General features: G+C 51.7%; 1 protein-coding gene across 3 annotated transcripts in view; it reads right to left on the minus strand.

Moving 5' to 3' along the window:
* Positions 1–272: 272 nt before the first annotated feature.
* VAV1 (vav guanine nucleotide exchange factor 1) overlaps positions 273–20,971 on the minus strand; it is a 56,496-nt gene continuing 35,797 nt past the window's right edge. For 2 of the 3 annotated variants that reach the window (XM_075121547.1, XM_048832019.2), the window contains 18 exons: positions 20,224–20,319; positions 19,514–19,582; positions 16,558–16,644; positions 15,405–15,490; positions 13,786–13,918; positions 12,864–12,973; positions 11,977–12,078; positions 11,623–11,720; positions 10,876–10,898; positions 9,236–9,281; positions 8,350–8,486; positions 6,263–6,328; positions 5,617–5,648; positions 5,246–5,362; positions 4,474–4,561; positions 3,597–3,711; positions 1,468–1,619; positions 273–655 (listed from right to left, as the gene is read on the minus strand). In XM_075121547.1, the coding sequence (XP_074977648.1) occupies positions 602–655; positions 1,468–1,619; positions 3,597–3,711; positions 4,474–4,561; positions 5,246–5,362; positions 5,617–5,648; positions 6,263–6,328; positions 8,350–8,486; positions 9,236–9,281; positions 10,876–10,898; positions 11,623–11,720; positions 11,977–12,078; positions 12,864–12,973; positions 13,786–13,918; positions 15,405–15,490; positions 16,558–16,644; positions 19,514–19,582; positions 20,224–20,319 (1,611 nt within the window). In that variant the 3' untranslated portion in view covers positions 273–601. The remainder of the gene's footprint in view (positions 656–1,467; positions 1,620–3,596; positions 3,712–4,473; positions 4,562–5,245; positions 5,363–5,616; positions 5,649–6,262; positions 6,329–8,349; positions 8,487–9,235; positions 9,282–10,875; positions 10,899–11,622; positions 11,721–11,976; positions 12,079–12,863; positions 12,974–13,785; positions 13,919–15,404; positions 15,491–16,557; positions 16,645–19,513; positions 19,583–20,223; positions 20,320–20,971) is intronic. The other variant, XM_048832018.2, reaches the window with a different exon arrangement.

The following is a 20,971-nucleotide window of genomic DNA, read 5'->3' on the forward strand; positions in this document are numbered from 1 at the left end:
TCCTGTGGGGTTTGCTCATCCACCCCACTCCCACCCCCCTAGAAGAGTAACCCTAATAAATGAGCATACCTAATGGGCAAATCTGGTAACAAAGGGCAATCACGTGAGCCTGTTGCCATCTGGGCTCTGCCTATGCTGGAGGGAATATAAAGGTGACAGTGGGCAAGAGATCCTCCCTCCTTAGGGGACCGCCTCCTACTCATTCACGTGGTGGCAGCCCTCTGGGCTCCATACTCCGGCGCCTGATGGGGCAGTTGGATCATGGCACGGACTGGAGAGAAAAGGGCTTTTGGGGGCAGGGTGGCAGACGATACATCCCCAGCCCGTCCACCCATCCAGTTTATTCAACACAAAACTTCCTTTACATGCGTGAGAGAAGAGAAAGAGAAGAGGGTTCTGAAAGTTCATAAATTAATAGTCCAGGGGGTGCTACTCCCCGCCGCACTTGCCACTGGGCACCAACACAACATTTCTTCCTGCTACAGAGACCCCTTCCAGGCCTGGCTCCGCGTGAGCTCACAGTGTGAGCTCTGCGTGAGCCCACGGGAATCCTGTGGGTCATGATCTCAGGAGGGAAAAAAATTACACAGGGCTCCAGACCTCAGCAATATTCCGAATAATCTTCCTCCACGTAATTCGCTGGGAACCAGCCAACCTAGGAGGGGAAAACCCAGTCAGACGTTCAGTTGTTATCACAAAACAGCCATTGGAACATGGCCCATGTGTCAGATACACATTGCTGCCCTCTTCTGGATGAGATGGGTGCTGCTTACCTGTGTGTCATAAGCCCTTTACTGCTAAGAGCTAACAGGGATTCTCCTGTAACTCAGCTGGTTTTCACAGCAGGAAGATCTGTGTGCTATCCCCAATGCTGTGGTGAGATATGCTGGCCATGCCATGTGGCACAAGGGCCACTAACCTGAGGCATGGGTAGCAGGGATTGAACTGTGGACCTCTGGATCTAAAGGCACCAGCCTCTACTGCTTGACCTAAAAGCCCCGCTCCATTAGCTGGCTCATCAGCCGCTACTGTCCCAGCCACCACTAGGGGGAGACAAAGTGCCACGGAAGTCACCAGCTGGCCACAGATTTCTTGGCATTTTATACTCGCACTAGGTGTTCTTGTTACCAGATGCATCAGAACGTGTGGGCGCAGGCATGTGGAGCGATCGGGCGTGTGCACGTACGTGTGTGTGGAGATCGTACATGCGTGTGTGCAGGCATGCAGAGATTGTGTGCGCGTGAGCACATCATGCGCGGATTGTGTGTGTGCATGCATAGATTGTGGGTGTGTGTAGAGGTGTGAAGAACCCTGCCCTCTGCTGGATGGGATATGTCAGAGCGGGGCGTGTGCGTGTATATGTGTGTAACACTGCCCCCTAGTGGACGGGTTTGTCAGGCCCGTTCTGGTGTATAAGGGGGCTGTAAAACTCCGCCGGTCCCAACCCCCTCTTGGCGGTGCACTCACCCGGCCATAGATCTCCCCTTTCCACCAGCCCTGCTGCCCTTTCTTGCTCAGGATCTTTATGATGTCACCCTCCTTGAGTGTCAACTCCGTCCGGTCCCGCGCGCAGAAATCGTAGCGAGCCTTTGCCGAACCAAAGTACTTCAGCCCTCCTGCTGCAAGGGGACAGACCCACACTAGAGACAGGACTGGACACCCTCAAATAAAGATCTACCCCTCTGGTGGGATCCTGGAAAGCGAGCAGCCCCCAGAAGCGCTCGTCACCCACCACATGGCTGGAGGCAGTGAACTCATGGTGAAAGACTGGCTCTCTCCCCTCCTAGGGCTCCGAGGGCTTGAACCGCAGAGGGTTAATTTCAAGAGACCACCAGGGTGGAGTCCATGCACCAGCCATGATGCACAGAATCATGGAAAAATCATGGAGCAGGTTCTCAAGGAATCAATTCTGAAGCACTTAGAGGAGAGGAAAGTGATCAGGAACAGTCAGCATGGATTCACCAAGGGCAAGTCATGCCTGACTAACCTAATTGCCTTCTACGACGAGATAACTGGCTCTGTGCATGAAGGGAAAGCAGTGGACTTGTTGTTCCTTGACTTTAGCAAAGCTTTTGACACGGTCTCCCACAGTATTCTTGCCAGCAAGTTAAAGAACTATGGGCTGGATAAATGGACTATAAGGTGGATAGAAAGCTGGCTAGATTGTTGGGCTCAACGGGTAGTGATCAATGGTTCCATGTCTAGTTGGCAGCCGGTATCAAGTGGAGTGCCCCAAGGGTCGGTCCTCGGGCCGGTTTTGTTCAATATCTTCATTAATGATCTGGAGGATGGTGTGGATTGCACCCTCCGCAAGTTTGCAGATGACATTAAACTGGGAGGAGAGGTAGATACGCTGGAGGGTAGGGATAGGATACAGAGGGACCTAGACAAATTAGAGGATTGGGCCAAAAGAAATCTGATGAGGTTCAACAAGGACAAGTGCAGAATCCTGCACTTAGGACGGAAGAATCCCATGCACCACTAGAGACTAGGGACTGAATGGCTAAGCAGCAGTTCTGCAGAAAAGGACCTAGGGGTTACAGTGGATGAGAAGCTGGATATGAGTCAACAGGGTGCCCTTGTTGCCAAGAAGGCCAATGGCATTTTGGGATGTATAAGTAGGGGCATTGTCTGCAGATCGAGGGACGTGATCGTTCCCCTCTATTCAACAGTGGTGAGGCCTCACCTGGAGTAGTGTGTCCAGTTTTGGGCCCCACACTACAAAAAGGATGTGGAAAAATTGGAAAACGTCCAGCGGAGGGCAACAAAAATGATTATGGGACTGGAACAGGTGACTTATGAGGAGAGGCTAAGGAAACTGGGATTGTTTAGTCTGCGGAAGAGAAGAATGAGGGAGGATTTGATAACTGCTTTCAACCAACTGAAAGGGGGTTCCAAAGAGGATGGATCTAGATTGTTCTCAGTGATAGCACATGACAGAATGAGGAGCAATGGTCTCAAGTTGCAGTGGGGGAGGTTTAGGTTGGATATTAGGAAAAACTTTTTCACTGGAAGGGTAGTGAAGCACTGGAATGTGTTACCTAGGGAGGTGGTGGAATCTCCTTCCTTAGAAGTTTTTAAGGTCAGGGTTGACAAAGCCCTGGCTGGGATGATTTAGTTGGGGATTGGTCCTACTTTGAGCAGGGGGTTGGACTAGATGACCTCCTGAGGTCCCTTCCAACCCTGATATTCTATGATTCTATGATTTTTAATAGAGAGGGCCCTCGGGGGGCCATGGCCGCCGACCAGTATGAGAGGTTCCAGCTGGGGCTGGGAAATGACGGGTTTTGCCTCCAGACATTTTTCTCCTGGTTTTGTCCCAATTTTACCATTTCTGTTGAAAGCCCCAATTTTGGGGCCCCCCACACTAAACCCTGGAAATTTGACAAAAACTAGAAGGGGGGGGGGGGGCAAAAAATTGGGTTGAAAAGCCACCGTCCCTCAAGAAAAATGTTTTGGGGGAAATTTCCATCCCACATATGCCCAGTCATGAGAATCTATCCCAAGAACCCCGGGGGCTGAGATCCTGCAGCCCTGAGGGAGGGCTCTCAAGGTCTCCCTGCCCCAGCTTCAGCACTGGTCCCTGAGCACCCTACCGGGAGGTCTGGAGATGGCCCTCTGCTCGGGCTCCTTGAACGGGAACTGCAGCGTGGTGTCGAGTGTTTTGAAGCAGTCTTTCAGGGAGTTCTGCTGGTAAAACTCCACCAGCTCCTAGGGAGGAAGTACAGAGGGGCCCTGAGCATGCGGAGATTCCTTCTCATAGGTATCAAGGTCAGAAGGGACCATTATGATCATCTAGTCTGACCTCCTGCACAATGCAGGCCACAGAATCTCACCCACCCACTCCTGCAATAAACCTCTCACCTATGTCTGAGCTATTGAAGTCCTCAAATCGTGGTTTAAGGACTTCAAGGTGCAGAGAATCCTCCAGCAAGTGACCCATGCTACAGAGGAAGGCGAAAACCCCCCAGGGCCTCGGCCAATCTGCCCTGGAAGAAAATTCCTTCCCGACCCCAAATATGGCGATCAGCTGAAACCCTGAGCATGTGGGCAAGATTCACCAGCCAGATACCCAGGAAAGAATTCTCTGTAGTAACTCAGATCCCACCCCATCTAACTTCCCATCACAGGCCATTGGGCCTATTTACCATGAATAGTTAAAGATCAGAGCAGGAACAGAGACCGTAACAACTAGACCCCACTCCCCCAGCCCCTCCAGCCAGAAATAGAACCCAGGAGGCCTGATTCCCAGCCACCTCCTCCTCTAACCCACTAGCCCCCCCCCTCCCCTCCCCTCGCTGGGAACAGAACCCAAGAGTCCTAGCTCCCAGCCCCTCCTGCTCTATTCAGTACACCATACTGCCTTCCTGAGGGCTAAGCAGCTGGTGTTGCACTAAGCATTCCCCCAGTGGCAGGAGCCTTCCAGTGAAGATGGAGTTGAAGCAGTGGATGGGAAATCCGCTCAATCCTTACTATGAGTCCTTTGAACGCCTTCTTCTCCGTGATGCGGTACAGGCCCTCCGACGTCAGGATCTTGATGTGTTTGATTTCTACGTTAAACCTGGGGGGACAGACACCAGCTCTCAGGGGACCGCAGGTTTCCTAACGATCTCAACAGCTGTAATTTTCCAGTGTATTGCACCTTTAAATTTCTAGCTGTCTGCTCTCTGGGGAGGGCAGGGCTTTGTGCATGGAGGGTAGATGCAGCTGGTTACAGAAGAGAGGCACACATTGTACTCTCTCTCTCTCACAGGGTCTTTCAGAAAGAACTAAGATGGAGATCTGGCCCCACCGACTCCAATGGAGCGACACCGATTTATGCCAGTTGGGGCTCTGGCCCTAGGAATATAGGATTCTCCATAATTGCACCGCTCTGGCCTTATATCCCACCTCAAGTGGCAAGCACATCCAGATGGAAGATCATTCTATGCACTGCAGCTTAAGGCACTTTCCCCTGCTCCCCTAGCTGGTGCTGTTGGAGATGTTATTCTTAAATATCTAACCCTATCTTCTTAACTTACGAAGCAATTTACCTTCATAAGATCATGAGGTAGGGAGTCCCACAGGTTAACTACCTGTTGCATATAAAAATATTTACTTTTACCAGGTCGGCATTTAATTTTGTTATGCGCCCCCTGGTGTTTGCATTATAGGGAAGGGACCAAAAGAGTTCTTTCTGAGCGGCAGGCTATTCACGCACACAAAGATGGTGCTCTTTAGAAGCTGTTACTAAGGTTAGGATTACTTGATGCTGATGGCAAACTCGGCCGCGTCCTTGACCCTCTGCCGCACCAGGAATGTGCCGTCTGAACGGTTTGTGAGGATTTGCTCCGCCTCTGCTCTCTCCATAGGTCCCGCGTACCTGCAAGGAGGGACATCCACACAGGAGTTATTACTTGAAGTCTACAATTCAGCCACTAGATGTTGCTGTGGGCTGTATGCCATACCAGCGAGGGTGTGGTTTCCTGGTAAACAATGGAGGCAAATCTGGAACTCAAGCTGGTTTAAGACAGTCTGTGATTTCATAGAGCATGATGCATAGAAGGCTGGACTCCAGATTAAACAGCAATAAATTATGTAGATGCAGAAATGTTTCAATTCTATAATTTTACTTACCAAAGATAAACAGAAAAATCTGGGGGAGGATTCTGGGGGGGGGAAAGAAAAAGGTTTTATTTTCTTGCAGTAAATAAAAGGGAGAAGAAAGAGTTATGTCTGGCCCAGGAGAGCTGATGTCAGCACTCTGTTATTCTGGAGTTTCATTTTGCTCCCAGTGTCATATCACAAATAATTCATTTTTTTTAAAATTATGTATATAACAGAACAAAGAATGGGGCCCCATTGTGCCAGGCATTGCATAGACCTTCCCCAAGATCAGGGCCCTGGGTGCTGCCCAGACACATAGTGAAAGACAGGTCCTGCCCCAGACAGCATGTAAACAAAGAAAGAATGATTATACTCCATTTAAAAATGAGGAGATGAGGTACAAGGAGATGAAGTGACTTGCCCAAGGTCCCTCACAGGCAGTCTGTGGCAGAGCCAAGAATTTCACTCAAATTTTCTGAGCCCCACTCCAACGCCTTACCCACAAAACCCACCCTTTCTTCTGCTGCTAAGCATCCTGGATTGTAGACGGACATCTGCCCTTTGTCCCCAGATCAGATGCAACCCACCCAAACTTGTCTAAGGAATTTAGAGACCCTACAAAAACATCCAGCATCTACCAGCTAATCAAGCAAATGTGAAAGGAGTTGCTACTCACACACACATACGGTTTGACTTTTTGGCATGGGAACCAGCCGATCTCATTCGTGGATGTGTTTCTGCCCTGCAAAGCGGAAGCCAATGCATGTCAGATCTATCGTAAATCGGGTGACCAGATGTCCCAATTTTATAGGGACAGTCCCGATATTTGGGGCTTTTTCTTATATAGGTGTCTATAACCCCCCACCCCTCATCCCGATTTTTCACACTTGCTATCTGGTCACCCTAATCATAAAGAGCTATCATGGCAGAGGCCGAAGGGGCTGCTCTGGGCCTGGTTTGCAGAGGGACTATGGTAGGCTGGAGGTTTAAGCCGAGAGCAGAAATATTTCAATTTGGCTATCTCGCTGTGGTGTTTCTTGGGAATTGTAGTTTGGTTTTCTCGTGCCCCTATTCTCTATGGGCCAGGCTCCCCAGCCAGACTACTTCTCCCAGGATGCATCAGGGTCAGGGCCTCCCATAATACAACTGTCTCCCCTCACCAAGAGGGCAGACTGTGGTGCATCATGGGAGATGTAGTCTGACCAGGAAGCATGGCCTTTTGAAGAGAAATGGGAGCATGAAGCAACCGAACTACAACTCCAACAAGGCACCGGGACTACAGTCCCCCACCATAATATTTCATTTTTTCCCCAAAAAGTTGACCATTTTGCACAGGAAAAAGCCCCCTTTTTCCAACCAACTCTAGCCTGAAGGCCTGAGCCAACCCCCACCGAAGTCAATGGGCATCTTCTCCATGGGCTCCTGTGGGTTTTGGATGAAACCCTGCCCACCTCTTTTCCACTGGCTCCAGTGGGTTTTGGATCAAACCCTGCCTAACACTCAGCATCTCTGATCAGAGCCAGCACTGAGATCAGGGCCCCATTGTGCCAGGTGCTGCACAGACTCCAACTGAGATCAGAGCTCCATCGTGCCAGGAATTAACTGGGAGAAGACAAGGCATGGGTGACCCTGCCAAAGGGGCTATTTATTGCTGCTAAAGCCTGAGGTATAAACACAGAGACACTGAAAGCAGGTTGGACACCACGGCTGCTGGACGGGGCAGACCCAGTGGTTCTCTCTGGCCTTCACTGCCTGGCATCACCACTAAGAGGAGTCTGCCTCCCTCTTGGCCTCATCAGGAAAGTCGAATACAGAGCTCAACAACTGAGCCATGCTCAGAAGCGGCCCAGATCAGTTCTGTTTCATCATTCGGAGCCTGATGCCGCCTGGCCTCCCGAACAACAAGAGGCTAAAGCACTAATTGATTTATGCTGCTCTCCTCTTTGACACCTGATTTTAAAGACACCCCTCCCCACCATCATTTCTTATCATGAGCTACGGTCATCAGCAGGGCTTGGCGGCTGGAATGTCAGCGCTGACAGACCTCTCCCACTAGAGCTAACGTGAGCTCCATTAGCCAGCTGCACTAATTTGCGGTGTCTTGAAAACTGCATTGCACCTGTACGCTATCCCTTTAAACGCTCAAGGGGTGGTGGTGGGGTGTTCCTGGTCCTGCTTATGGGCAGAGAGCTCTGTAGGAAGTTCTGAGATGTGGGCCTAGCAATAGTTAGATTGCAGCCAGCCAGCTTGGAGTAAGCTGGGGTGAGTTATGCCTCAGGGAGAAGCCTGTTTTGTCTCTCTCTGTTTTGGGGTTCTTATGTGTTATCATTCTGGATTCAATTAAATAAAGTTGTGTTACATTGCAACCTTCCAGCAAGAGTATTCTGGGTTTATCTAGTTTCTCGGTTTGTATGCCATGAACATAACAGTAGTCAGACTGTTACCCTCTGGGTGGACCAGCCATCCAAAGGAGATGTCCTCATGTGGCGGAGCCCTGTGGTTTTGGAACCAGAAGTCGCAGCTTCAAGTCCCCACTGACCAAATTTATGTGCAATTCCTCTAGTCCAGCAGTTCCCAAACTGTGGGTCTCAACCCCAAGTGGGGTCACCCCATCAGCGGGTGGGGTTGCAAGTCCGAGTGCGTAGACAAACGAAATCTCAGCAGCGGGTCTAGTGATGTAGTTATGGGGTGGTGGGAATCTGTGGGATTGAACGCTCAGGAACTGCTGTTCTAGTCAGCTTGGATGGCTGCGGAGACACCTACCTCCCACCATAGCTGCTGCGCCTCAGCTTTGGTCAGCTCCACAATGTCCCCCAGGCTGAGTCGCAGTGACGGGCCAAATGCCACGGGTGGCGGGGGCAGCCCGTAATACTCCTGGCAGACCTCCATTTTGGGCAGCCCTAAGGAAACAAGGACATTGGCAAGGAACCGGTCACAGAGCAACCCCATGTATCTCCCTGCAGCAAACGCCTGCCACCCGGCCTTATCTGCACCCAGCGCTCTTCCCACCCACTACGGGGACACACGTGGACGGCCACATCTTCCTGGTGCGAGGGGGACAGAAAATCCTCCCCATGCTCTACATGGGGGATAGAGGGAAAGCCCTGGGGCAGGCCTCATTTGCCCCTCCAGGACAGGGATTCTGCATGCAGGAAGGTGTATTTTAAGGGCTTATTGTCTCCTGAACCCTCGTCCACCCAGAGCTCCCATGAGCCAGTGGGGCTTTCCTGCAGGTGCCCTGAATTTAAGCTGGAGCTCAGCATCCCAGCACAGATCAGGGATCCAGCTAGTCCGGTGTCCAGCCTGTGGGAATGGTAGCTCAGTTACCACATGTCCTCCTCTATGGGGCAAGCTCCCCAGCCGGACTGCATCTCCCATGATGCACTACAGCTTCAGAGGGATGTGGTTATAGTATTCCAGTCCCCCACAGAACAGCAGATCTAGCAGAACTTAAAGGGGGGTCCTTTATTGAGGCGTTAGACCCAGAGCAGACCCTCGGCTTTCTCCAGGCTGCAGTGCCTGGTGTCACCAACAGGGGTCTCCATCACACCAGGCCTAATCAGGACTGCTGATTACAAGAAAGGAAATTCCTTCCTGACCCCCCTGCCTGCCCTGAAGCATGAGAGTGGGTGCCTGCCACAGGACTTACCAAGGTCGTTCTTCTTTCTCTCCTGGGTGTGTCGGTTGGATTTGTTCTGCAGAGGGAAGACAAGGATCCTGGCTCAGATAAGGAGGATGTGTGGGATCTGTCTGAAGTTCAGCAGGCACAGACCCTGCTATAAATCAGCAGGGGGTGTAGTATTATGAGCAGAACTGGAGTAAGAGGGTGGGGCTTGAGGAGGGACTTAGGCCAGTGTGGTACTAGGGGAGGGCTCAGCAAGGCAAATATAACAACCCCCCATGTGGTACTTAATCCCCTTCTAATGGTAACTGAGCCATAGACAGAGGCTGATGAGCCTGCTGCTAGGTCAGGTTTTAGACCCAAAGGTCCCAGGTTTGATGCCCATTCGTGGTGACTCCCCCAGCAACATCATATAAGCTGGGACCAAGCTCCTTTGGGCCCAGTCTCTAGACCCTCAGCATGTAAAGATCTCCCTTGTCCCGCATCACTTATTGCTAAGAACCATGGGTAGGGCTCTGTGATCTCCTGATGCTGCCATTTAGGCTGTGACTAGGGCTGATCCGAAACATTTTCCATTTGGGGTTTTTCTGAGAAACACCATTTTTTCACGAAAAGTGTCGGCTTTCTGCAGAAAAATGGCTAATTTTTCATCAAAAAATCCCCCAAAGGCCTGAAAATTTCCATATGCTGCCCCAGTGCCTCCTGGGAGTTGTAGTTCAGTGCCCCCGTGCCCCGTGCCCCGTGCCCCCGTTTTCTGGCTCCCTGGCTGGATTACATCTCCCGTGTGCTCTCCCCCATCAGCCAGAAGGCCTGGCTCTATGCTCACTGACACTGGAGCATCACAGGTATAAAATAAGGCGTGGGTGAGCGAGAAATTAGGTGCAACATCTTTCTGATAAACAGTATGAGGAGCTGGAAATGGCCCACCTTGATTATCATACACATTGTAAGGAGAGTGATCACTTTACATAAGCTATTACCAGCAGGAGAGTGGGGTAGGGGGAGAGAAAACCTTTTGTAGTGATAAACACCCATTTTTTTATGGTTTGTGTGTATAAAAACATGTTCTGTATTTTCCACAGTATGCATCCAATGAAGTGAGCTGTAGCTCACGAAAGCTTATGCTCAAATAAATTGGTTAGTCTCTAAGGTGCCACAAGTCCTCCTTTTCTTTTCAGTATGAGGAGAGAAAGCCAGGCAGCAAATGAGCTGAGGTGAAGGGAACCTTGATTAAAAGTTAGTGGTGCTTCAAGGGGCAGTATTGCCCAGCGGATGGAGCACTGGACTGGGACTCAAGAGACCTGCCTTCTATTTCCAACTCTGATTTGTGTGATCCTGGCCAAATCCCCTCCCCTCTCCAGGCCTCAGTTTCCAAACCCTCCTACTTAATTATTATTCGTATTTATTAGGTGTCTCACGGTACGCCTAGGACTCCGCCTCCCCCCCAGACCCAGGACTCCGTTGTGCAAGGCGCTGTACAGACACAGAACAAAAAGACAGTCCCAGCCTCTTACTAGGCGCTTTTCGGAGCCCAGCACAGTAAAAGTCTCAATCTCGGCTGGGGCTTCTAGCTCCTATCACAATACAACTACTAAATCCACCCCCCAGATGAGAATGTTTTCTCCCTAAGAGATTTAAGGTTGTTCGGGGTTGGTTTGTTTGTTTACCTTTTTCATCGTAGACCCATAATCTGGATTAAACAGAAAAGGGGGGAAACGATTACTCAGTTAGTTGCGAAATCTCATCCTGCGAGTTCTCAGACTGAATTAAAGCAGAATTGTATTTCTGGTTGTGGGTGACCAGTATGTGCCAGGGAGGTTGGGATAGAAAACCCACCTCCTGTCCCACGTGATGCCCCTTTGTCACCCCACTGGCACCTCAGCAGCACGTGGCCGAAGCGCAGATGGTGATACAGAGCAGCAGCAGTGAAGGGGTTAACTCGTGCCCATAGACCAACCCTTTCCTTCCTCTGCTCTTGTATTCAGCCACTTGCAACTGCAGCCTCCTCAGATGTATCCCAGAATCCTTTGTGCTGCCATACCCCAGCTGCATCCCAGAATCCCTTGCACCATTTTGCGCATCCCTTGCATGACTTTGTCCAGCTGCATCCCAGAATCTCTTGCACCTCATGGCCTAGATGCATCTCAGAATTCCTTGTCCCAATTTGTCCCAACTGCATCCCACAATCCCTTGCAACACTTGGCCCAGATGCATCCCAGAATGCATTGCACTTCACGGCCTAGAAGCATCCCACAATCTCTTGCCCCCAACCCTTCAGATAAGACGCTCTGGGAATCAGCTGATTAGTTTCCGGGTTGTCCTAAGGAGGGCTGGCCTCAGGCAGGCTCAGGTAGCAGGAACGGAGTTGTACCTCCCGCCAACGCTGCTGACCTGGGCTGGGCACAGACACGTACCTGAGCTCGACTTCCCGCAGGGGGCTACCCGGCCCAGACACTCCTTGTGAGCCGGGGCTTTGCATCGGCTGCAGCGATAGCCCTGGTAGAACGTGCCTCTGTTCCCACCGCCAAGAGAGAGAACATGTGTGTTAGAGTCACCGTGGTAAATCGGGGCTTGACGTCATCCCGCCACACCCTCCTGCCCTGCCCTATTAACCCCTACCTCCCCATGCCCCATTCCCAGCTCAGCCCTGCCCCACAAATTAACCCCAAGCACGGGAACGGCCAATCTCAGGAGACGCCTTAGCTGGGAGCAGTAGTACAGATCAGTGGCTGGCATGGGCATCGCACATGGATCCAGGCAGCGCCTACCTGAGCAGCATCTGGCAGGATTTGCAGGACGCATTCTCCTCGAAGGAGTACATGTGGAAGTCGTGGCCATTGGACGTGGCATTCTCGGGGTAGATATTGGAGCTACGGGAATCAGGAGAGAGAGACAGACCGAGTTATGCTTATGATTATTATGATTATGATTGTTATTTATTAGGTGTATTACGGTAGCACCTAGGCGTCCCAGTCATTGGCCAGCTCCCCTTCGTGCTCGGCACTGAATATTACGGTAGCACCCAGGAGCACTTCGTCCCCTCGTTCTGATGGAGCCGGCGCGCTGAAAATAGCAGTGTAGCCGAGGTGGGGTGAGGAGCGGGACGAGCTGGCCACCCTGAGGACGAGCCTACAGGCTTGGACGGGATCATACTCAGGGCGGCTAGTCCCGCCTGCCGTTTGCACCCCCACAGCTACACTTCCATTTTTAGTGCAAGGCTTGAACAGATCTAGCACAGGTATGTCTGCTCGGGCTGGAAATTACAGCCGCAGGTCAGATCGTAGATTTACCCTATGTGTCTGTGCAGCGCCTGGCACAACGGGGCCCTGATCCCAGCTGGGGCAGGGACCGTCTCTCGCTGTGTCCATGCAGCACCTGGCACAACAGGGCCCTGATCCCAGCTGGGGCAGGGACCGTCTCTCGCTGTGTCCATGCAGCACCTGGCACAACAGGGCCCTGATCCTCATCAGAACCTCTGGCCACTGCCACTTTACCACTAATAATCTAGCGAGCAACAACCAACCGAGGGGAGAGGGGGGCAGGACATGGCAGAGAAGTTTCAGAGAAGGGCTGGGACAGTTTTTTGACACCGAATCTGGGGAGATTCAGTGGGGAATGATGGCAGTGAGGGTGTGTGGGGTGGAGGGGGACGTACATGGACATTTCAAACTGCTCCATCCACTTCTTCTTCAGCTCTCGCGTCTTGAAGAAGAGCTCGTAACCCTGGGTCCCGTAACAACAGATCAGGTGGAACATGTGAGTCCACTGGAAAAGACAAGTGCACGGATGTTTAACAGTCCCCCTGGAACTCATGGGCAGTGGGGGGGGGGTCCCACCTTCCCAGTAACTGCATATCAGACAAGGGGACTCAAAGAGAGACGTGAAACCACACTCCCGCCCACCAGCAGCAGACAGGGGCAGTGCGGACTAGAAATTAGAGCAAGGGAGTGGGGAGCCAGGATGCCAGGGGTCTATTCCCAGCTTTGGAAGGGGAGAGAAGTCTAGTGATTACAGCTAGGGAAGCAGGAGTTGGACTACCAGGGTTCTACAACTGGCTTTTGGAAGGAGCGTTGACTAGTAGTTAGAGCAGGGTGTGCGTGGAAGCCAGGACTCCTGGGTTCTTTTCCTGGCTGTTGGGAAGAGTGTGCCCAGTAGTCGAAGCAGGGGGACTGGCAGCTAGGATGACTGGGTTCTATTCCTGGCTGATGGGAGGAATGTGCCCAGGGTTAGAGCAGAGGGACTAGGCATGGGAGTTATTTTGCTGACTCTCCCTGGCAGCCAGAACTGGCAGGTCTCATTAGCTCCAACCCAGGACAGAAAAGGGTTGAGCCAGGGGGAAGAGGAGCTAGCACAGGGCCAAATACTGGGATCAGCCAAGCTAAGGAGACGCCTTGGGCCGAAGACTGTGTGGAAATGGTGCAGACTCTGTATGTGTGTGGTCGCTGCCCCCTACTGGGGGGAAATACCTGCTCTGAGTAAGTGTGGGTATGGATGTGCAGGATGGAGTGCACACATGTTGTGTTAGCAGGGTGGGAGAGGCTCCAGCTCACACACACACACTCATCCCGCAGCGTTACCTTCTTATTGTCCTTTTCTCCTGAGGAGTCATCCCGGATCTGGTAAGTATGGAGGTCGATGAAATCCCTCATCTCGTAGGAGTCCCCTTTTCTCTTGCAAATGAGCAGGGCTTGGTCCAGAAGGAAGGCATACCTGCAAGGAACAGGCCCCAACACGGAGAAGGATGCAGACAGAACCTGGGACAGATGAACCACCGACGGGCCGGGGGCGGGAGGAACGCACATCTGGCTTATATGAGCCCCAAGACTTGAGCCCTGCTCCTGGGAGGCCGTACACTTAAGCCAGGTCTACATGCAAAAATTACGTCGACCCAGCTATGTCACTCCGGGGTGTGAAACATCCACACCCCTGAGCGACGAAGTTAAGCTGATCTAAACCCCAGTGCAGACAGCACTAGGTTGCTGAGAGAATTCGTCCATCAGCCCAGCTACTGACTCTTCAGGAAGTGGATTAGCTGTGGCGATAGGAGAACCCCTCCGGTGATTGTCTGCACAGAAACGCTGGCTGTTCTCTGGCTTTTCTCTAAGATGTTCTCCAACCTTTGTTATTCTCTGGACCTCAGGATGACACTATTAAGGACCGTATCTGCTCTAGATCCCCCTACCGCCCCAGAGCTTGATCTTGAAATAGGCAGAGGGGAGGCGGTTCAAGACAGCAAATTATTTTAATTTCGTTTTAGTTGCAGGAAGTGTCCTTAAAAAAATCAATTTTGGTTTTATCAAAATTTCCTGTCCCCCCACCCCAAAACTGTGGCCCAAAAACCCCAACCAACCCAAATCTGGTTTTCCAGTTGAAATTGTCGATACAAAGGATTTCTGAAAAAAACATTCATTTTTGTAGGAATAATTTTGTCCAGCAAGGGCATTTCCCCACCACCCCATTTGTTTTCAATGAAAAGCTGGTTTTTGTTGTTGAAATTGAAAAGAACCCAACCAACCCTGCCAGGAAAGGCCAGATTTTGAATGGCAGTAAGACACGCTATCCCTTGAAAACCCTGGTGCTAAAACCCCAGTTCAGGACAGCACTTAAACATGTGTGTAAGTGCCCTTCCTGAAAAGGGACGTGCTCCTGAGTGGATGCCGGATGCATGCGCTGAATTCTAAGTGCGTGAGCAGACAGTGTGACTTAAAGCTCAGTGTGTACTTAAATGGGGGCCCAGAGCTCTTAGCATCTTGCAGGCTGGAGCCCCACTCTGTCGGTCGCAGAGATGGCTGCCATGGGCCATGGCCTGAGAACCGCTGTCCCAGACACTTGTTATGTGATCAGATGCATCGTGGTCCCTTCTGCTGAAAGTCAGCAGCCTAAGAGCAATGGGATGAGCCCTGGAGTTGGCCCCACAACTCAAGGAGGTAAAAGAGTTTGTAATCTACTTGTAGGACCTTAAGTCAAGATGGCAAACCTTCCATCACGTCGGGGGTTTATTGATCATATCTGTGCTGCATGGACAAGCCCTCCACCATCGATTCAGCCCCCACTCCCACCTAAGCGACATGCCCACGGTCACCCAGCAGGCCGGTGACAGAGCCGGTAGACCCAGGTCTCCAGTCCAGTGCTCTGTCCACTAGGCCGCGCTGCCAACACTCAAAGCCGCACAGCTCAGCTCTCTGCCTGCCCTCACCTGTCCGTCTTGGAGCGTTTCTCAGTGCTGGTGACCTTTAGCTCCCCGTCAATCTTTGGCCTCCCATACTGAGCCAGGGACCGTGACTAAAAGGAGAAGGGGGACAGAAAACCAAACCCGTTTACAGGAATTCAGTCTGAGACAAAAGGAACCAGCAGGCTGAACAGATGCCATATACCTCCCTAATGGCTGGCCCAAAGATGGTAAGAGTCTACGACTGCTACTGGATGATGGAGCAACTCTTATAGCTACAGAGGGAAAACCTCTGTGCTTGGTCCTGGGTTCACTCCATGGGAGGCCATATTAGGCTGCACAAGGTTCCTAGAGCTGTACAAAGGGTGGTAGCGAGAATGCTGGGAAATACCACAGCGACCAGGAGGAGCCAGGAAAGGGAACTGGTCTAGACAGGAGCAGCTCTAACAAAGGCCAGCCAGCAGGAAGCTGTTGAGTGTGTATAACATGCACTCAGGTTTGTATTGTATATACGTATTCCAGGGGAGAGGCGAAGAGTGACACAGGCAGCTGGGGAAAAAATAATTTCATGGCACTTGTTTGAAATAATTAGTTCATTAAAGAGAACGCACAAATGAAAAGAACTGAATGAAAGAACAACAAAAAATGAAAGGAAAAGCATAAACTAGTGAAAATGAATGAAAAAGAATGAAAGAGGGGAAACGAATGAATCAGTGAATGAAAGAACCAACCAACAGGTGAATGAATGAAAAAAAGAACAAATGAGTAAAAGAAAATGAATTAAAGAACAAAAAAAAAGAAAAAGAGGAAGAATGATCGACCGAACAAATGAATAAAGGAGCGAACAAAAGGTTGAGAGAGGAAAAATGAATGAACAAGTAAAGGAGTGAATAAATACAGGAGTGAACGAATGCAAGATTGAAAGAGGAAGAATGAACGAATAAAGGAATGAACAGATAAAGGAGCGAATGTGAAACATGGTGGAGGAAGAATGAATGAATGAATGAATGAATGCAGGAAGAAATAAATGGAGGAATAAATAAATGAAAGAGGAAAAATGAAGGAATGAATGAAGGAACAAAGAAACAGACAAGGAAGAAAGGAAAAAGAAAGACAGAGACCGACGGAAGCAGCAAAGGCAGCCAGGCCAGGTGACAGTAGGTGTGGCCCAGGGACTCACCAGTTTCTCTATGGAGAGCTGGAAGTTGGTGATCTGTTTCAGGGTCTCGTTGTCTCTCTTGATCTCGTTCACGCACTGTGCCAGGTCCTAAGGGATGGGGGGGACACAACGAGCCCTTGGTCAGCACCAGCCGTGCTTGGGGATGTGATCCATGGCTGGGTTTTCCCTTCAGGGTCCCCAGGGCATTCTCTGCTGGGGGGAATGGCTGTCTGATGTCTGACTATCAAAAAGGGCAGTTTCCTTGGGGCAGAGTGACATCCCTTGCTAGCAAAGGGGGCGCCAGACCCCCTCCATTACTGCTCTGCCCCGCCGCCACCCAATGGGGTGTACTGAATAGCCCCAGCCCAGCACCCCAGTAGCAGCCCCCCACACTCCCTCTCCGGCCCCAGCCTCCCCACCCCACAAACCCCCCCACTCTGCAGCCCCCCCGCCCACAAACCCCCACCACAGTAGCACAAGCCCCCCCACCACTCCCCTCAGCACCATCCTCCCCACCTCACGAGCCCCTGCACTTGGCACCACTTCCTCCACTCCCAGCCCATTGCACCAACCGCAAAGTAGTCACCGGATATTTCCTGCAGTGTATTTACACGGTGTTTATTCTCGTGTATTTGTTTAGGGTGAGCAGATTTTTTTGAATTTTCACTGAGACTATGAACGTTGTTTTTTTAATCGATTTTTGTAGATTTAAATTTTCACAGTTGCGCGAATTTACGGGTTTTAAGCATTTTTCCCCCCCTATTTTTATTGGTCGAAATGTTCACACTTCGGGATAATTATGAGGTGCTCAGGTGATGCACTGACAGCGGATTCAAAACCTGTGAACATCACACGTCACGTACACAAAGTAAAGACCCTCCACTCAACAAATCACCCCTGTTTTCACGAGTCATTTGCTAGTCCGGTGGTTCTCAACCGGGGGTCCGTAGCCCCCTCGGGGTCCACAAGCCCTTTCAGGGGGGGCTGCAGAACCCCGCCGCTGAAACCCAGTGCCCCGCGCCCTGGCACCCCCTGCAGGGCTGAAGCGTTGAGGGGGCACAAGGGTGCTGCTCCCCAAACTGCAGTGCCTTACCCAGAGTGGAGTAGTTCTGGGGGCAGCTCCATCCCCCCACCCCCTCCTCTCCCTCAGCCCCCCTCAGCCCCCAGCCCCCCGGCCAGATCCTAGGCAGGAAGACAGAGCCAGGTAGTGCGAGGCAGCTGCTCTCTGGCTGGTGGTGCCAGGGAGTGGGCAGCGGTGGCATCCCCCCATCTGCCCCTGGTGCCTGGGGTTGCGTCTGCTCCTCAGCTCCCAGCCTCCTTTGACTGCTCACGCAGATGGTCAGAGCTGCCCAGGCAGCTCCAGGCCCAGCAGAGCCCTTGGGAAGTAGCCACGGGCTACAGCCCCAGACAGGTGGGTGGCCTGATGAGGTGAGTCACGGGGTGGAGATGGTGCTCCCTCCCCAGACCCCGCTGTGCAGAGCTGGCCCGAGCCCTGACGGCCCTTCCCCCTCTGTGTCCCCCCCCAATAGAAGTCAAACTGCGGCTGTGCCCCAGGGTCCCGGGCCCGGAGCCCCCACCCCACCCCACCCTGGCTGGGCCCCGGCATTTTTCTAGCATGTTGAGGGGGCCTCAGAAAGAAAAAGTTTGAGAACCCCTGCGCTAGTCCACTTGTAACACACCTAACTCAAAAGTCTAAGTCCCTGGATTTGGACTCCAATAAGGTCTCAACTGGCATTCTTCTTACTTTGCCTACCTCTAAATGTCGATTATCATCAGTGGAAATATTTTTGTTGGTTTGTGTGTGTGCGGTGAAATCGATGCTTACCAACATTTACGATAAAAATCAAATACTTCCAAGCCTTATTAATTAATTTATTATATTACCTCAGGAGCGGCGGAGGTAAGTGCCCTAAAAGCGGGGGGCCACAGGCACCCGAACCGTGGCCCCGCACTCCTGTGCCCCATCACCCCCCCCAGCCCTGCCCCCACACTGCCCCTTCTCCCCAAGGCGTCCCCCCTGCCTCTTCCCCAGAGCCTCTGCTTCCACACTGCCTCTTCCCTGCAGTGACCCAGCCCTCCGCTCGCTCCTCTTCGCCCCCCCATCACTTGCCCTTACAGCCAGTGAAAAGTGGGGGGCCATGACCCCCTGGTCCCCCCCATTCTGGTGCCCCTGTATATTATATTATATTATATTATATTATATTTAAGGTGTGTCTACGCTTAAACATTTTCAGAAGTAGCTATTCCGGAATAAATCCACTTCCAAAGTGCATTAAGCTAAATTGGAAAAGGCATTCATCTTCCAGAATAAGAGTATCCACACTGGGATTTATGCCAAAAGAACTATTCTGGAATAGTGAAATTATTATTAATTATTATTACAATTATTTATTATTATTATTGTTTTTATTATATTTTATCATTATTCCAGAAGAGCTATTTATAATTATTACTATGATGTCATTTATTTAATAATTATTCCAGAGTAGCTACTTATAATTATTATTTTCATTACTATGTTTATTTTATTGGTATAAATAATTATTCTGGAATCGATTTTTTTATTATTACTCCATTTTAAAATAATTATCCTAGAATTTTGTTATTAGGTAATTATTCCAGAATAAGCTATTTCGGTCCATTTCCATGTCTCCACAAGCCCTCGAGTCACTGAGATGTTCCGAATCAAAATTTTTCAGCATTTCCATTCTCAGGAAAATTTCAGGCTCAGGGCGATGGTCCCCATCCCCCTCTCCCTCCCCCATACTTGCAGTGTCAGAATTTCCCCTGGGAGGAAAGTCCCCCTTCCACCCAGCCTTACACAGGAACTTTCCTACCCTCACCCCCCAAGCATAAGCCCCTCTGATGCGCACACCCACCCACCAGGCCCCGGAGCGTTTTGCGACCAAAACACTGAGAGACCCTCACGACCATCCCGAAAGTTGGCGGCACCCAAGAGACAGAGAGCTGGCCTCACCCGCATGGCATCCAGCGCCAGCCGCAAGTTCTCCTTTTCTGTCGGCTCCACCGTATGTTTCACCAGCTCCTGAAGAGAGGAAATTAACCGGGATGGATTTGACTGACTCAAAGGCATTTCTGGCTCCTCCAGCAGAGGATTCCAGGGTTCCCCAGCTCCCCAGAGCAAAGCATCGTGGGGCAGAGCCAGGAACCCATATAGTGCTGGGCGCTGTATGTGATTTATTAGGGGTATTACGGTAGCACCTAGGTGCCCCAGTCATGGCTCAGGACCCCTCAAAGAGAACATAAAGACGGCTCCTGCCCCAAAGAGCAGACTTCCTAGTCTGAAGCTGACCCCAGGCTTCGATGGAAGAGCTGGCCAGACCCAGCTGGCACTGATGGGGATTATACCATGCCGGAAACCTATAGGGCTTTCTTTCTGATGGTGGTCATTGTTCTGCCTATTTTATAGAGAGAAACTGAGGCACTGAGCAGGGAAAGGACTTGCCTATGGTCACACAGCAGGCCAACGGCACAGCCAGGAATAGAACCCAGGAGTCTTGATCCCCAGCCTACCCCCTGCTTTAGCCCACAAGACCCCACTCCACTCCCTGAGCTGAAAATAGAACCCTGACTGCCAACCTCTGACCCTTCTGCACAGACTACCCCCACCTCCCCTTGACCAGGGCCTTTCGTGCCCACCCCCAGCTTCCCGCCAAGGGTCTGTACCTGCAGAAGCAGATGGTATTTCAGCACCCGTTGCATGGGCACCATCAGCAGGTCACGCAGGGTGAAGCGCCCATTGTTGGCTCGTTGGGAGCATTCCTGCACGACAAGAAGGGGCATTGGCGGGGGAAATGTCCAGTGTGCTGAGGGCTGGCCAGAAGGTCCCTCAGAGACTAGGGCCAGTCCTATGCGATGGGACACCCATAGGGCCCCAGCTAGCTCCTGACTGAGCCAGGACTATGGAACCCATCCACCCCTGTGACCCCATGGCACCTCCTGCCATGCCCTCTGAACCCCCTGACCCTGGCACCTCCTGCCATGTTCTCTGAGCCCCCCGACCCCATGGCACCTCCTGCCATGCCCTCTGAACCCCCCTGGCCCCATGGCACCTCCTGCCATGGCCTCTGAACCCCCTGACCCTGGCACCTCCTGCCATGTTCTCTGAGCCCCCCGACCCCATGGCACCTCCTGCTGTGCCCTCTGAACCCCCCTGGCTCAATGGCACCTCCTGCCATGTTCTCTGAGCCCCCCAACCCCATGGCACCTCCTGCCACGTTCTCTGAACCCCCCAACCCTGGCACCTCCTGCCGTGCTCTCTGAACCCCCCTGACCCCATGGCACCTCCTGCTGTGCCATCTGAACCTCCCAAACCTGGCACCTCCTGCTGTGCCCTCTGAACCCCCCTGACCCCATGGCACCTCCTGATGTGCCCTCTGAACCCCCTGACCCTGGCACCTCTGCCATGTCCTCT

The sequence above is a fragment of the Caretta caretta genome, chromosome 20, assembly GCF_965140235.1.
Source record: "Caretta caretta isolate rCarCar2 chromosome 20, rCarCar1.hap1, whole genome shotgun sequence".
Lineage (NCBI taxonomy): Eukaryota > Metazoa > Chordata > Testudines > Cheloniidae > Caretta > Caretta caretta.